At 39.4% G+C, this 16,739-nt stretch overlaps 2 protein-coding genes across 3 annotated transcripts in view; both read left to right on the plus strand.

Annotated features, from left to right (window-relative positions):
- The first annotated feature begins 4,741 nt into the window (after positions 1 to 4,741).
- rsph3 (radial spoke head 3) lies at positions 4,742 to 10,474 on the plus strand. Its single transcript, XM_005921542.3, has 8 exons — positions 4,742 to 4,959; positions 6,371 to 6,452; positions 6,529 to 6,670; positions 6,767 to 6,912; positions 7,762 to 7,965; positions 9,230 to 9,392; positions 9,533 to 9,619; positions 10,342 to 10,474. Exons 1-8 carry the CDS (start codon positions 4,850 to 4,852, stop codon positions 10,419 to 10,421), a joined length of 1,014 nt encoding a protein of 337 aa, XP_005921604.1. The 5' UTR covers positions 4,742 to 4,849; the 3' UTR covers positions 10,422 to 10,474.
- Positions 10,475 to 12,744: 2,270 nt separating this feature from the next.
- Positions 12,745 to 16,739, plus strand: part of ezrb (ezrin b) — a 30,010-nt gene continuing 26,015 nt past the window's right edge. Inside the window, exons 1-2 of one of the 2 annotated variants that reach the window (XM_014333351.2) lie at positions 12,745 to 12,843; positions 14,368 to 14,474. In XM_014333351.2, the coding sequence (XP_014188837.1) occupies positions 14,463 to 14,474 (12 nt within the window). In that variant the 5' untranslated portion in view covers positions 12,745 to 12,843; positions 14,368 to 14,462. Of the gene's footprint in view, positions 12,844 to 14,242; positions 14,475 to 16,739 lie in introns of those variants that run through there. The other variant, XM_005921540.3, reaches the window with a different exon arrangement.

The raw sequence follows: 16,739 nt of genomic DNA on the forward strand, positions 1-16,739 counted from the left end.
GGTTTAAATATTAAACAAATTTCTTCCAGTCAGAGAATGTTGCATATAATTAAATTTTTGCTTGATGCATAAAGTTAAAAGATTAAAACTAATAAAACAAGTTTTTAAAAGAGACTTTTCCATTTGATTACATTTTGTATGATGGATTATGCAGAAAAAGTAGAATTGGGCTGAAAGATATGTCGCTTTATCACCTCTTCAGGTTGTAAATCGTGTTTTTAAAATGTAACTAAGTAAGTAAGTAAGTAAGTAATTACTTTTGAAAATAAGTAATCAGTAAAGTAATGGGATTACTTTTGGGGGGGAAGTAATCAGTAATTAGTTACTGATTACTTTTTTCAAGTAACTTGACCAACACTGCTAATGAGCAGGTTATATCTGTCCTCTGCTTGTATCTTTGACTCTCAGCTCTGTTTTTGACATACGAATGATCACTTGTCATAAAAGGGTTAAAAGAAATATTTTCTATCTGAAGCAGACATTGTAAATGCCCTCCATGCCTTCATCTTATCAGATTTAGGCTATTCCCAATACTCTGGTCTCTGCCAAAAGTAAATCTACTTCACCTGGCTCTAAATGACATGGCCTCACTCCAGCCTACACTATAGATGTACTCAGACCTCATGAACCAATGTCAGAGCCCCCCCCAACTGTTCCCACAGCCCACCTCTTTACAGAAGCCACCTTAAAGACGTTTTCTGTTAGAGACTTGCAGCTGGAGCGCGCTTTACAAGAAGACTGAGGTTAGCAAACTCAGTATCTACTTTTAACCCTTTACAGGGGCCTCACTGGAGTACCCACTGTTAACTGAAGCATTACATGTTTCAAGACTTTTTGTTATCTTTTCCCCAAAATTTGCTATTAAAGGCAATTTTTTACAAAAAAGCTTTTCTATAAAAACATTTCTTATGCCCTCTCTTTTTCTTTATAGCCCTATGTATTTAATTTTATTTCTAATTTTTTATTTATTATTCTATTCAGCAAGTCAGTGTACTCTCCCTGCTGGTCCCAAGCCTATATAAATGGCACTGGCTGCGTCAGCAAGGCTAAAATCTTCACTAAATCAAACATGCTGATCATCAAGAATGAGATATTGGATCAGGGATGAGCTGGAAGCACATGATCACTTTTTCACTACTGGTTTCACTTCACGACCAGTAAATGCCTTCCATGCAAAGCACAGGTGACCGTGCCAATCTGCTAGTCACCAAAGAAGAAGTGACCTAAGAGGTGGTTGGGGCTCGAGAGGTAATCTACTCATTGCACGTCTGGTGTTTCAGTCCCTGGCTCCTCCAGTCTGCATCTCAAAATATCCTTGGGCAGGATGCTGGATCACAACTTTCAAATATGCATCTATCAAGAAGGTTTAAATTATCGCCCTGCTGGAGACTCTTTGTTTCCCATGTATGTGCGGGTCCTCTGTGGAATCACCAGCTTCCTCTCACAGAGCAAAGACAAGCATGTCAGATTAACTAAAGTGTAAGTATGAGTGTGAATGCTTGTCTGTCTTAGCCCTGTGACCTGTCCAAAGTATATCCTGCCTCTCTCCCAGTGATAGCAGGGATAGGTTAGCAGCCCTGAATCAGATCAGCAACACAAACTGACATGGCTTGTGGTCTGTAAAGCACTTTACAGACATGTTTTGAAAAATTCTGTACAAATAAAACTTTATTTGTATTATTCTGACACTGTTTGACTGCAGGTTTCAATAGACAGTCTCAAACCAGTGTTAAATTGGATAGATTTTACTTGTAATGGTTTTCCATCCCACACTCATCAATAAGCATGCTGGAGATTTGTTTTTCATTTACAGTAATTACCTGCCGCAGGTTTTACTACTTTCCCTGACACTGGTTTACCACTTTCCGTGTAGGCTTGGGGGCATGTTGACAGACCTAGAAGCCCTCCCCCCAACCCTCACCCGCAACCGCCTTCTGTGTGTGTCGTCACCGAAGTTCGGCACAACACATTTAGACTTGTCCTTTCGCTCTGCTCATCCAAATCCAGGCTCCCAGTGGGGTTGAAGTCTTGAACCAAAAGTACAAAAGATTATATTGTGAGTCCAATACTGTACTGAAAAAAAAAAAGAATGAATGTGTGGAAGCATGCCCTGCTGATTACATAATACCATGGCTGTCAGTCAAGACTAATGAGAAGAAACTAACAGAGTGGCAATCTGCAAAGTTTGCCCTTTAATAATGTGTAATGATTTTAATGATTTTGTGGCAGCTGAGGCATAAACAATACACTGTGGTGTAATGTTAACAACAGATACCCCCTCCCCCCCACCCTCACGTCCTCACCTGAATAGACATCAAGGTTCATTATTCACCCTTTTTTAGAAAACACATGATGCAGTTCCAGCAGGGGGGTTGCACTTGCAGCAATTAGACGAATTAGACAAGGAACCTTTTTTTGGATATTTAAACATTTTGCCTGTTATGTAACGATATCGACAGACAAAGGCATAATTAAATCATCGATACGGAAATGAAGAAAAGTGCCACTTCTCACCACAGAACTCTCACCTTTGTCCTCCCTCCACACAGAGTCTGGTGTCAGTTCCTGTGCCCTATTTTTCTCTGACATGTTCAGACTTTTTCTTTTTTATAAAGCTCTGAAAACTCTGTGGTTGAGCATCATCTTGAGCTGAGTTTCTGCTTTTTACTAAGACACTCATGTGGGCCAGGATGAAGTGTTAGCTGTGGGTAAAAACAAATCTGTTTTCAAGTGTACTGCTTTCTTTTTCTTGCTTGTTTTGTTTCTTTATAGGCTGCAATAGTGTGAAGAAGCACCACATTTGCACCATTGCTCACATCTGAAGTCAGAGACTGAAACTCTGTTTATGTTTACTGTCAATACTAGCTTTTAGAGAAAGTCTTACCTCGTATAGTGCTAAGAGATGTCTTTACATGCAAAAAATAAAAAAAGATGCAGGATGACACCGTCACCTTTTGGCTTTCTTTTCTGTGCAGGAAGTCGTTCTTGCATCAAGAGGTTATTCTCAGAATTTCTGATGTGTTGTAAGAGTCTAGCAGGTGCTTACAATACTGGGTTTGTTTTTGACATTAATAGACTGTTTATGGGCTGAAAAGCTGTTTCTGCGTGTCTGTTTGTCTGAAACTGGCAGTTCAGTCTTGACTTTGAGATGGAGGCTTTGATCACAGCAAGAATTGAAACCTTAAAGAAAAATTGTTACAGTAGAAGCATTTTTAATGGCAAAAAGATAACAATCCACTTCTCTTTAGACTCAGGAATTTAGTTGAGGAATGATTTAATTTAGCTCAGTTTTGAGACAAAGTACAATCATCATAGGAATAAAAGCAGTTTGACAAAGACCTGAAGATGTACAGTTACTTATATACACAGCTAAAAATAAATAAATAATGCATCACTTTTTAATCACATATCAGGTCAGTTAAACTTCTGGAATATTGAGCTGGTCAGTTAAGTCGCAGAGGGGGGTTTTAATCAGGTTCAGCTGCTTCGGTGTTCATGAAATTAACAGTGGAGGCATCGATGAGACAATACCTGAAACAGGAACAGTTTTGCAGGTGGAGGTCACAGGTTTTTTTCCTCCTTCTTCATCTTTTCTCATCATTTTTTTTTATTAGTTTTGCATTTTTCTAAAGGTTAGTTTTGCATTGTCACTGCTGGCAGCATGAGGCGATATCTGGACCCTACAGATGGTGCACAGCATAGTTCAAATCATCAATACGTGCCATTGCCAGAAGGCTTGCTGTGTCTCTCAGCACAGTCTCAAGAGCATGGAAGAGATTCCAGGAGACAGGCAGTTACTCTAGGAGAGCTGTACAGGGGTGTAGAAAGTCCTTAACCCATCAGGACCGGTATTTGCTCCTTTGTGCAAGGAGGAACAGGATGAGAGAGCTACAATGCCAGAGCTACAAAGTGACCTCTAGCAGGCAACTGGTGGCTTGAATGTCTCTGATGAAACAATCAGAAACAGATTTCACGATTGTGACTTAAGGGGCTGACATCTTGTAGTGACCCCTGTGCTCACTGCCCTGCACTGTGGTGCCACACTGGGAGTAGCTTTAGAATACTAGAAACAATACTAGAAACTGTGCTTTTCACAGAGGAGAGCAGACTCGCCCTGGAGAATGTTGTGCTGCCAGAAACATCTTTCAGTGTGACAGATTTGGTGGTGGGTCGGTGCTGGTCTGGGGAGGCACATCCATAGAGGGATGCACAAACGTCTACAAGCAGGCGATGGCACCCTGACTCCCCATTAGGTATCAGGATGAAGTCCTTTGACCCATTTTTCTTTTCATTTTTATGAGCTGTATACTTGGCACTAACAAACAGCTGACTTTATGTTTTACTTGTGATTTTCACAAGACCTTCACTTACAACACATGCTCAGCTGAAACCTATACAAGTGACAGACGATATAAAAAGACATACACTTTCAACTTATTAGACCACATGACCATGTGACATGAAACTGATCTTAAAGCTGGCAAAAAAGGTCTAAGTTCAAACACATCCCATCACATGTCTTGAAGACATGAAAAAAAAAACTTACATCATGGCTACAGTTTAATCCAAAAAAGTCTAATTCTAAACAGAATTTGTCGTTTATGTCAGAGGGCTAATTTTAAAAGCCGACTCTTTTGGTTTTATTACATTTACGTCTGTATTATTAGAAAGCGAAAACCAAAAAAAAAAGGAAAAAAAAAAGAAGTGACTCAATGGACCTTATATGGTACACTTCCTGGAGACGGTTGCTACAACAGTTTGTATCCTCTTGGTTACCGTTTGTTGTCAGGCCTAAACACTGACATTAACAAGCTAACTGTTAGCTAGAATAGCTGGGGTTTTCTGAAAGATGGCTTTTGCTTCACACAGTCACAGAGATCCAAGCGGAACATACACCTTCTCCAGCCGCCCCAGAGCTGTCGAGAACCGCTCAAAACACAGCGAGACGTCGACTGAAGAGTACGGTGCCGTTGTTCATGGTGTCTTAAATGCGAGATTATAAGTGGCTAACTGTACCTGAAATATAGCATACTGGCTGTGGAAATAAAATCCACTACAGCGGCTTTACTGACTGTAAGAAAAAGTAGCTGAAGTTTATATTTCATTTACAAGTAATAAAAATCCGAGAGCTAAAGCAGCCTGTTACTTGAATAATTGAGTAAATCAGATAGTTGTGGTCAGAAGTTTAAATACCCTCGTCATGGGCACGAATGGCACTGTAATTTTGGGATTTTAATGATTTCTTTGAACTGTTCTTTTTTCTATGTTGAAATGATTATACAGCATACTTCTTTAATGCCAATAATTAGGTGCAAAAGTATAAACACAGGCTCAAATCATACATGTATCTTTTGAGATTTAAATGTAGGTGCTGAAGGTACTACCTTTTTAATAGGCCAAGACCTAATAAACAATCATGATTATGCACAACTGGTAGTTTCTTTTAACCAGCATAAAAATGATTGGAGCCATTTCTATACAACTCCAGATTTCTGGATCATCAGTTCAGACAACTGTTAGAATGTGTTACCACTTTTCCAGACCTAAACGGTTACCTCAGATGAGAAGAAATTGGTTAGGATGTTCACCAACAAGGTTCAAACCTAAGAACGCTGTACCAGCTGGCTAGTATGGTGGTGGTCGCATCAAGCTCTGGGGGTGTTTTGCTGCCAGTTGCACACTTTGTGCAGCGTACAAGTAAAAATAATGAAGAAGGATTACCTCCAAATTTTTCAACTTCACTTCAAATCAAAAGCCACATGGTTGAAACTTGAACAATAATGCTGAACACAAATCAAACTGGTTTTGGATTAATGAAGCAGGCTAACATTGAGCTTCTCGAATGACCTTTCCAAAGCCCCGACCTCCTTGAAAATATGGCGACTACACTTAAAAGCCATGTGTGTGCCTGGAAATCAAGGGATTTAAATGAATTCCACTAATTCTGACAAGAACTGGTTGAAGGACATTTAACCAATTATAAAGGGAGGTATGTGCAAATATTTCAGCCTGTATGTATAATTTAGACTCTATGTGGATTAGACAAAATCCAAAAATAAATTAAAATGTATGCACCCAGTTCTTGTTTTTTAAAGTGATTAAAGATGTATACTGAACATTCATTTAAAGAAATCTTTTGAATTCTGAAACTACCATGACATTCATACTCACGATGAGTGGATGCAAACTTCAGACCACAACTGTATCTCAATGCAAGCGGGGAAAAAAAAGATTTTCAGCCTTTGAATTCCCACAGACCTAATAGAGTCAAAAGAGTTGATGGTTGTTTAGAAGTGGTGAACATTTATAGGTGCTGGAAATAGTTGGAAACTTATTGCATGCATTAAAATGAATTGTCGTCTTCCTGCAGGACAAAGCGTCATTATGGAAACATTATGTATGATCGCCGTGTTGTCAGAGGAAATACGTACGCCAAGCATATCCTACCAACTGTAAGTGTGAAACATTCATTTTCTGTTTTTTGTGCAGCGTAGGTTGTAGTTCTTTCCTTCTTTTCCCCACTGATAGACAGCTCAGCCAGACCCTGCAGAGATACGAAGACAACAGGCCAACAGGAGACGAGCCATCGCTCGAAAACAGGCCAGGGAGCAATTTAGACCCAACACTCCTGAAGCACTGGAGGGCAGAAAACACACTGATGTACAAACTGGTAAAATAATTCCCTAGACAACTTCGGCACAGGTAAAATAATTATTTTTGACTCCAAAAACATGGAGTTTTTATAACGAGCTTGCTTAATTTTCAGAGCTCTACCTTGAAGAACTGAGCAATATTATTGCAACTACAGACATTGAGTGTCAGACTGACCCCTTCCTGGACAGACCAGCAACTCCACTCTTCATACCTGCCAAATCTGGCAAAGATGTCGAAACACAGATAGAAGAGGGAGAGGTAAGTAGTCCCAGTGGAAGGTTTGTTTAATAGCATTAACATAGTTCTAATAAAAAAAGGTTAGACCTGTTTGTTGCCTTCTGTTTTTCTGGAGGAGCCAATAACCCAGACTAAGACTTCTCTTTATAAGGCTGCCAATCACTTTGGCTCGGAGACTAAAGTACAGAATTTACTATGCATTCAGGCATGTTTTGAGGCAAAACCTTTTTTCAGATTTAGTTGGCAGGGGACAAACATGCAGAAATGAGCTTGCTTTATAGGCGTTACTTCTTTTGGTTATTTTCGCTTTCTGTGTTTTAACAATTCTCTAGTTGCCCTATATGTTGTTTTGGCTTTTTAACCATTTTAACCATATTAATTTGTAATTTGGGTTTCATTATTTTATTTTATTCACTGGTTGGAGGTCATTTAATATTATTTTTTCTATTATATGACATTTCTTTGTTTTTATTGTATGCTGTATGGCGTATTTGATTTATTTTTTTAATTGATATTTTTTTAGTTTATTTTTTCATTTTTTGAGTAATTTGCTATTTGATTATTCTTGCAATACTTAGACTATTTAAATAAATTTTTATTTCTCAGATTTTCTGGTTTATTTATTTTGAAGTTGATTTTTCTTTCTTATTCCATGTTGCTCTGTTTTATTATCAGCTTGTCAATCTTTAAGACTCAAGTGTTGGTCTTTGCCTTTAATTCTGTTGCCTGTGAATTGCCCAACTTTGTGGAACTGAAAAAGAAAAGTGCTGCTAATTTATTTTGACTTTGTAAGATAGTAATGAAAACAAGTTTTTAAATATTGTAAAATTCACAGTAAAACACCACTTTTTTTATGCTTGCCCTATGCAGCTGTTTGACTTTGACATTGAGGTGCAGCCAGTGTTGGAGGTCTTGGTGGGTAAGACAATCGAACAGTCTCTGCTGGAGGTGATGGAGGAGGAGGAGCTTGCCTGTCTGAAGGCCCAGCAGAGAGCCTTCGAGGAGCTTCGAAATAATGAGCTGGCAGAGGTGCAGCGGCTCCAGGAGATGGAGAGACGACACAACGAGGAGAAAGTATTCAAGTTCTAGAAACTGTCTCTTTATCCAAACATGTCTGTTTGCAGCCTGTAAACCCTAAACATGCAACTGGACTTATGCTAACCATGTTTTAAGTTTTGAACTTAAAGTACCATTTTGTTATCTATTATAATTACACTCACTGGCCACTTTAATAGGTACCCCTGTTGCACTTCCCATTAATGCAAATATTAGCCAGTCACAGGCCAGCAACTCAATCCATCATCAGCTTGGGTTCTCTTTAAGTGCTCCAGCTTCCTCTTCACAGCCCAAAGACAAGCATTTAGTAGGGTTGGGTTAATTGGTGATTCTAAATTGACAATGAGTGTGAATGTTTGTCTGTCTCTTTGTGTTAGCCCTGTGACAAACTGGCAACCTGTCCAGGGTCTGCTTCCGCTATGGCTACTGGACAGGCCCCAGCTCCCTCATAACCCTGAATTAGATAAGCTGAAGAAACTGCATCGTTGTTGGCAAAATTAACATTGGAACTGCCAGACTGCTCTGAGGTGATATGAAGGCAATCAAAAGAATCACTTGTTATGAACCTTAAAGCAGATGGACTACAGCAGCAGAAGAAAAGCACAGCAGGTGCCACTCCTGTCAGCTAAGACCAGGAAACTGGCTACAATTGCCTGATCTGATCAATCTTGATTTCTGCTGTGAAATTTGGATGGTAGGGTCCAAATTTGGTGAAACATAGAAATTTCAATAGGGTCCATGTCAAGCTGGAGCCAAATCTCTGAGGAGTGTTTCCATCGCCTTAATCCATACAATGAAGAATCAAAACAGTTATCAAGGCAAAAGTGGGTCCTGCCCCTTATTAGCGTGGTGTACCTAATAAAGTGGGAACAGTTTAGACATCTATTTCCTGTCAAGATTAGCTGTTGTAGATATGTGTGGTGATTCATCATCTTTTTTTTTTTTTAAAAAAGAAGTCACACATGGAGCACAAGTAATGTTGCCAGAGAAACAGTGTCATCAAACCAAGTCTGATATGGTAGTAATGTCACAGTGCTGATGAAGCAGATTAACTGTGTTTGAGTACTAAAATTCATATTTATGAGTCACTATGCATACTCCTGTAGTGAAGCTACATGAGTATGATCTCACTGACATTTTTTAGATATAATAGAGGTCATAGTGTTTGTGCACTGCTTACACCTGCTAGGTATGGTGGAGAATTTCAGGATTTCAGACATCATGAATGTGAGTTTTTTGGTGCCAGATTAAACAGATTAATCTGGGTTCCTTTCTCCCTCAGGAGCGTAGAATTGCACAGCAGAGGGAGGTGCTGAGGAAAGAAAAGGAGATTGCAGAGAAGATCGCCGCCCGGGCGTACACCCAGCAGTACTTGGCCGGTCTTCTACCCGCTGTCTTTACCTCACTAAGAAGGCACGGCTACTTTTACAACCCCGTGGAGAAAGGTCGGCCTACTTGACACACGAGGGTGCCGCTGCCCTCTGTTGCTAAAGCGTAATTTCCTTACATCTGTGTTTATTAATAGATGAAAAGGTAATTTTCTCAAACTTTGCGGATGAATCATATCTGTGGTTTTGATTTACAGATATCGAGACTAATTTCTTCCCATGGCTGATGGACGAGGTGAACAACAGGGTGGAAAGGAGATACACAGCAAGAGAGATTCTTGACAGTAAGAGACATTAGTTATTTTATTTTATTTTTTGATGACATCCCTTTTTTTGAGATTTTTTGGGTTGATGTATGCAAACCTAAATTTGCTATATTTAACAAAAACTTCTGCATAGCTATGTTTAAGTATTTTTTTTCCAGCTTATCATTTTCTGTAGTCCACTCATCACTGCTGTAGATTTTCTGTAATTATGCTTTTATTTAGCATTAGTTTTTTTTTATCACTTCAAAGTGCTTTATAAGTTCAAACCAACTCAAATAGAAAGCAGAGAAATGAAAAGAATGGGACGTGCCACTCAAATTGAAATCTATTTGAGGATTCTGTAACAGCACTGAGGGTGGAGGAAGTACACCTTGCAGGTGAAAAAAGGCTTTTTAAAAACTTTATTTTAGACCCAGGTCAGCAAGTTTTAAAGCCTTTAAACATTAGATTTGACTGGTGACCATGTGTGCAGTTTATAAATGACTGATGAAATTAGTCATTTATAATAATTGGACAAATAATTGAGAGGAAATAGCAGTTTTAAAAAAAAAAATCTAAAAACCTTGGTTCAAGAGGGTAGAGGTCTGCATTTACTTCTTGTAAACTTTTCCCCAGCATGCATTGTGTGACTACCATCTAGTGGTGCGTGATAAACATTACAGCTGTCACTGAAGTCAAACAGGACGGGATGGGGTTGCACCTGTGTGACTGAAACATTTCCATGTTTTTGTCTGTTTCAGCTATGATCTACGATGTAACCCAGAAGAGACTTGAGCGCTTCAACGAGGAAGAGACACAGCCAGAAAAGTCTGATTCATAGAGAGATTTATACATAAGTATTTACCACAAATAAAAGTTTTTCTTCATGAACTGGTTTTTGTTTACGGCTCCAAACCCAGGCTACCAACAGGGAAGGTAATAACTGCCCTCAGGTGGACAAACTATGCCATGTCAACATTCATACTTTGGTTGAAGGGTGGCTCTTCTTAACTTTTTAAGTTAAGTGTCTTTCATTGGCTGTTCATAAATGACTGATATGATAGATCGGTAAATAGCGAATATCAAATGATATTAGACAGGAGGCCAAGGTGAAGGTGGCAGAGCTGGAATTGAAGATGTTAAGATTTACATCTGGAGTTGCATGAATGGGCAAGATTAGAAATCAGCATATCAAAGAGACAACTCATGTTGAGTGGTTTGGAGTCAAAGTAGAAAAGTGAGGCTGAGATGTTTTGGCCATATAGTAGTGGAGGAGGAACAGAGAAAGACCTCAGAGAAGATTCATGGATGTAGTGAAGGAGGACATGCAGAGGGTTGGTGTGACAGGATATGAGGAATAGGATGAGATAAAGGCAGATGAGCCTCTGGGGAGACCTCTAAAGGGAGCAGCACAAAAAAGCAAAGATGATGACATCGGCCTGTTTGATATATCAGTTAATAATAATAATAATAATGATAATAATAATAATAATAATAATAATGGATTGCATTTATATAGCGCTTTTCGGGACCCCTCAAAGCGCTTTACAATACCACTATTCATTCACTCTCACATTCATACACTGGTGAAGGCAAGCTACAGTTAGCCACAGCTGCCCTGGGGCAGACTGACAGTTGGGCTCCAATGATTAGTAGTTCTGTGGGTCTTTTTTGCACTTATGAATTCGATGCAATAGTTGTCAATTATAGACCTATAAATAGAAACAACATGTTACAACCTCAAGATAATAGAATTATTAAAAAGCTGAAGTTCAGGTTTCCTCATTTTCCCCCCTTGAAGGCAAGCTTTTTCGTTCAGTTCTGCAGTACAATTGTTCATTTACTGCTTATCTGAATTAAGTTCCTGTGTGCTTCTGAGCTGTCAACATACCAATGAAAGAAAATCAGCCAAAATCTAATGTTCAAAGAGCAATCTTAAAAAGATTATCATCGGCAGAGCAGGCAGTGAAACAGGTTTTAAGGAACTCCAGATATTCAAGAAGAGCATTCAAAGTGCCTTCCTGTGTATTTATCCATTTGCATCTGGCATCCGACTGCAAACAGTTTATTCAGGTGCTCTAACAGGCAAATTCAAGAATGCTTTGCATTACTGTGACTGTTCGGCTCCATTATCCCAGCACCCAGAAAATGTATTTAAAGCAGCTGATAATTTCTCCTGCTTTAAAAACCAGCGAGGATTAATATGTTGGTACCAGCTTTGTTTCATGGGTTTCAGGCTAACCTCCAGGTGTTAGAGACACACCTATTTTCAGTAGACTTTGCTTAGAAAGCGGTTGTGATGACGATGATGGTGCTGGTGAAGCTGTAGTTGTTGAAAGCGAGGTAACAGCAGAAGCAGGGGCAGGCGGGACTGTCACCTCGCTCTTTGGTTTCGTATTATGGTGAGAAGTAGGTCTACCTCCGATATATACGGTCTATTTTAATCCCGTCCTCTCATTGGCCGGTTCACCTCTGACGCCAGCTCTCGGTACAGCACGCGCAGGGCGGATGACACGCGCTATTTCCCGTGTTAAAGTTTCAGCAGTGATGCAACTCCGCGCTCAGGACAGGTGACACCTGAGTCTTTGCGCTCTAAATTGAGGAAGTATTAAAAAAACAATATTAAAAGACAGTTGCCAAAGTGACAGCGCTCTTAACACGACAACTTACCGGAAAAATAAAAGTTTATGTTGCTTGTTGTGGTTATTGAATGTTATTACACGATTTTCGTATAATGCACTGAAAATTTGGGCTACATAGGAAATAACTGACTATCTTAAAAGTAGAAATACCTTAACATGTCTAACTGGGTGCTGTTATTTTAAGGTCATAAAAGAGAAGCACAGTTTAAAAATAAACCTTCAAATTAAATAATAATTAAATAACAAAAAGATTAAATAGCATAATTTCATCACACTAACTTTAAATAAGAGCCATTGCACACCATACTTATATTTATTTATTGTTATTATCACACTTAACGTTGCAGCTGAGGGCCCTGTGACAAACCACCAAGATCCCCCACTATAGCAGGGAAAACACCCAAAATGCTCATCAAACATCAATGAAACTATTAATGGTTTTGTTGGGAAGTCCCTCAGAGTTCCCTTACGGGTCCCAGGGGCCCCGAGTGGTGACCCTGCTGCCCTGCAGCCTGCAAGGGCGGCGCACAGGGATGTATGAGCGCCATATTGCGCCTGACTGGAGCAGCAGCGGGAGAGGGAGTGTGCGGACCCGCCGTGCAAACCACCGTCTCATCTCTGGTAAGACTTTATTCTTATTTCAACACCTCCGTCCTGCTGACCGACCCCGGCAGCAAAGCAAGATGGAAGAGCTGCAAAATAAGACTTTGTTTGGTTTTATTTATTTATTTTTGCGCTCTTTTTTTTGTGTTGCACTATACAAAGCAGGCAAATCTCACAACAGGTGTCTTTGGGATTATAATGGGAATGTGGCCGAGGGCGGCGCAGATGAAGCTTCTGCACAAAGGGGAGCATTAAGACAGCGTGGGTTTAGGAGCCCGCTTTCTAAATCTTTTACCGTGTATTTTTATTAGGAAATCTTTTTAGTGGAAAAAGTGGAACGTTTCATAAAGTGGGCTTGAGTCGTTTCCCCGTCGGTGTGGGTGTGTACCCAGAGCAGACATTACAGTCCCGGTGAAATATTCCCTGTCTGCCGTCACTTTGTCCCGTTTTGTCACACTGTAGCTGAGCACTGCTTGCGCTAAATGCACTGTAAAACAGCATTGTTTCTGTTGTCTACTTCTTTCTTTTTAATCGACTTTGTGACGCGATGCAGGCAAATATTGAGCATGAAAGGCTTCCGTTAATATGAAGTGGGGTGTGGATTTTTGAGATAATGACGTCTTCAAAATAAAAGACCAAAACCACAGACGGGTGGGGACCATTACGTTTATTAAAGGTAGTGGTTGAGGTGTGTTTCTGTACTAAAGCTAAGCTGCATGGTGTCTGTGTGACTCAGTGTTAAGGTAAAGCAAGATTTCAGGATATCCGGTGTTACATTTCAAAATAAAGCCTTTCAAGCGCGACATTTTTGGTATTCGTTGATAAAAGACAAGAAATGGCTGTAAGAGAATTTAAAAAAGCCAAACAACCAACATCACCATTTTACCTTGTTAATGTGTATAGGTGTATAGGTCAATGTGTATCAGTCTGTTGCTGGCTAACACAGATGGATAACCATATGTGTTAGATACACATTCACACTACCAGTTTAGAGTCACCACTTATCCTAACCCCACGTACGTGACAGCGCGTCATTGATCCACTGATAAGAAGTATGGTAGTGCCCATCAATGGATCACTGTGAATTAAATAAATACATCCATTTGAATATGCAAACATGGGTTTTTATTTTGTTATTCCAAATGAAAATATTTAGGTTTAGAAGTTCCTCATAGACTGAAGATTTCTCTATTTTGTTTTGTGGAAGGATATTGATAATTCGTATTATTATAGTACTAAGAGGGGTAATAATAATTATAATAATTGCAATAAATATGAAAAATAATCGACGGATTAATGTTTTTTTTAACCAGTGTCTCAGGGGATTACTAGAAAACAATGACCAGTAAGACCAACTGCTCTTAATTTGAAGGCTGAAAAGCCCACTTCCTATGTTATTGTATCCGGCTGCCGTTGGCTTGTTGGTTTCCAGGGTGATTCATCCTGATGACTGTAGTCCGCAGGAGTGTCGCGCTATCCTCAGTCGGGTTTAAGTAGCGCAGAAGTGGCCGAAACTCGTTTCTCTTCTTTCTCTCTTTTCAGGAAGGCGCAGTGAAAGCCGTAGTCGCTCGGAGTACAGGTCTCTCCTTTTTTTTATTTGACAGTTCCTCGCTCGAAGCCGGGAAAAGGACAGAAAAATGCCCAAAGCGGTAAGCAGCCCCTTTGATTTTTCTGTATAATTTCACTCTGTAGTTCTGTGACAGGTAGATTGTATTAACTGAATCACAGCAGGTAGCGATTACCACGCTCTCAAATCTGTCTAATCCTATTCGGAAAAATATATAAAGAAATGGTTTTATTATTTTTGTATTATGCGAATCTCATAAAAATGTGGTTATAGCGACACTATTATTATGACAGTAGAGCTTTATGAGATTATTAGCTCATGTAAAAATACGGTAGTCATGTTAAAGGAGAATGCCACTGAAAAAATTCAATGTCTTACATCTTTATTATTGTTCTCCATTTATTTTTACTTGAAAGATAAGTGTGAACAGTGTTTAATTTTAAATGTGGTTGCTGTTTAAGTGGGTAGATCTATATTTTTAATAGCTATATGCTTTTACTGGATAAGGGTGGAAAGTCTTTGAATGCAGATGTTGGGTGGAAAACTGGCAAAAAAAAGTGACTTGCTGTCTATATAAACTGTATTTTATGTAGTTACCATGTATATGTGAACAGGTTTTTAGCCTTCAATTACTCCTGACTCACTTTGCCCCACCCGAGCTCTTACATACTGTACAGTGGCACATGGCTCGTCCTGTATCTATACCTCTTTGTTATGGAAATGTATTAGATTAAAGCCTATGTCAATATTTTTCTCCGTATAGAAAGTGTCAGAAAGATAAATTAAGCCAAGTTGTTTGCATGAGTAACTCATGCAAGTCAAACTCACAGTTTGAAAGTATCTCAATGGGAAAAAGGCAAACAGTATCAGAAATAGGTGCAGTTGTGCATTTTGTGTTATTATGGTGACAGGTTGCTGTTAAACAGACTCATATAGGGATGACAATGACTGGAGCCCAGATGAGCATCACTAAACATTTGTCGGTTTGTTTAGAAATGCCTCAGGGTTGTCATGAGCGTCACTGTGGAAATGACATCATTGCTGTCTTGTTAGCAGCAGCACACGGAGTCCAGTTGACACAAAACAGCCTTTTTAGAAAATCATGTCAGAGTATTTTTTTCCACGATACCAAGAAGTCACAAGGCCTTTTTTTTCTTCCTAAAAAGTTTATCCTAAAGACTAATTCAGTGTGTGGCCTCATGATTCGCCCAGTCTTTCAGACATGGCATGAGTAAATGTCAGTAGGACACTGTTTTTTTAGTAAATCTCTTCTTTCGATGCTGTGGGTGGGGAAAGCTGGGAAACAAAACCCACAGCGAGAGTCAGATGAGCCTTATGTTACATTCAGCCTGTTAAATTTCATCATCTATTAGTCAGTTGAAGATTTTCTTCTTAATCATCAGTCTGTGCAGTTTCAAAAATCCCTTTTTCTTCCCCTAGACACACATTTTTGTTTGAGAAATGACAGTTAAAGCTGGTAGTTTTTCTCTCTTTTTCATAAAAATGCACCTTTTGTGTCAATTTAACACATTTCTTTATTTCAAAGACACAAAATTAAGTCTAAAAACATTTAGGAAAGCCCTAATGAACAAATGTGAAGGTATATTTCATTTTAGCTAATGATCCTGAGAAACCAGAAAGGGACACAAACCAAGCCTCAGGGGTGTCATAAGCTCCTACTAATGGTCCCAACCCCATGATAAATGGGTGTAAAAAAATCTGTGCCAAAACCATAGACATAGATCCATAGATTCAGCTCTTATGTGTAATAATTCATAAAAACTCACCAAAATCATCTAACCATCCGTCTGCTGTGAAACAGTCAGGAAATGTAAATGTGAAGTCACAGTCAAGCAGCAAAGGATCAAAAATGCAGACTTGCCTTAAATGTGAATCAAACTGAGAGAGAAACCTACAGGCACTCTGCAACTGTTAGAGTTCCGATGATGGGTGTGATACCAATCATTCCTGCATTGTGTTTTATCACTGTGGGGCAGGACTTCATTGCAGATTTGCGCGAGCAGCGAGGTCTCCTGTTCACCCCTCTGAATTGCATGTTATCCAAAGTAAACCTCAGTGCTCCCAGAATTTCCTCAGGATCACAGCCCTGTGACAAAATCAACACAAGGCGTGGCTGGCATCACCGTGGATGGGTGTTTTCTTCTCATGTCCAGTCCCATTGTTGCTATTTGTTCCTTTTAAATAATTGATTACTCAATCATACGAGGAACACCCTCCAGGCGTGATTCACCAATCCCAAAGTGGTTACAAGTCCTTGAAGTCTCATTCTTTAGTTACTTGTGTTAAATGTTGACAGAACGAGCTGGCCTGTTCTCTCTCTCTCCGT

The sequence above is a fragment of the Haplochromis burtoni genome, unplaced genomic scaffold, assembly GCF_018398535.1.
Source record: "Haplochromis burtoni strain Fernald_Lab_line unplaced genomic scaffold, NCSU_Asbu1 Contig_47, whole genome shotgun sequence".
NCBI classification, from domain to species: Eukaryota; Metazoa; Chordata; class Actinopteri; order Cichliformes; family Cichlidae; genus Haplochromis; species Haplochromis burtoni.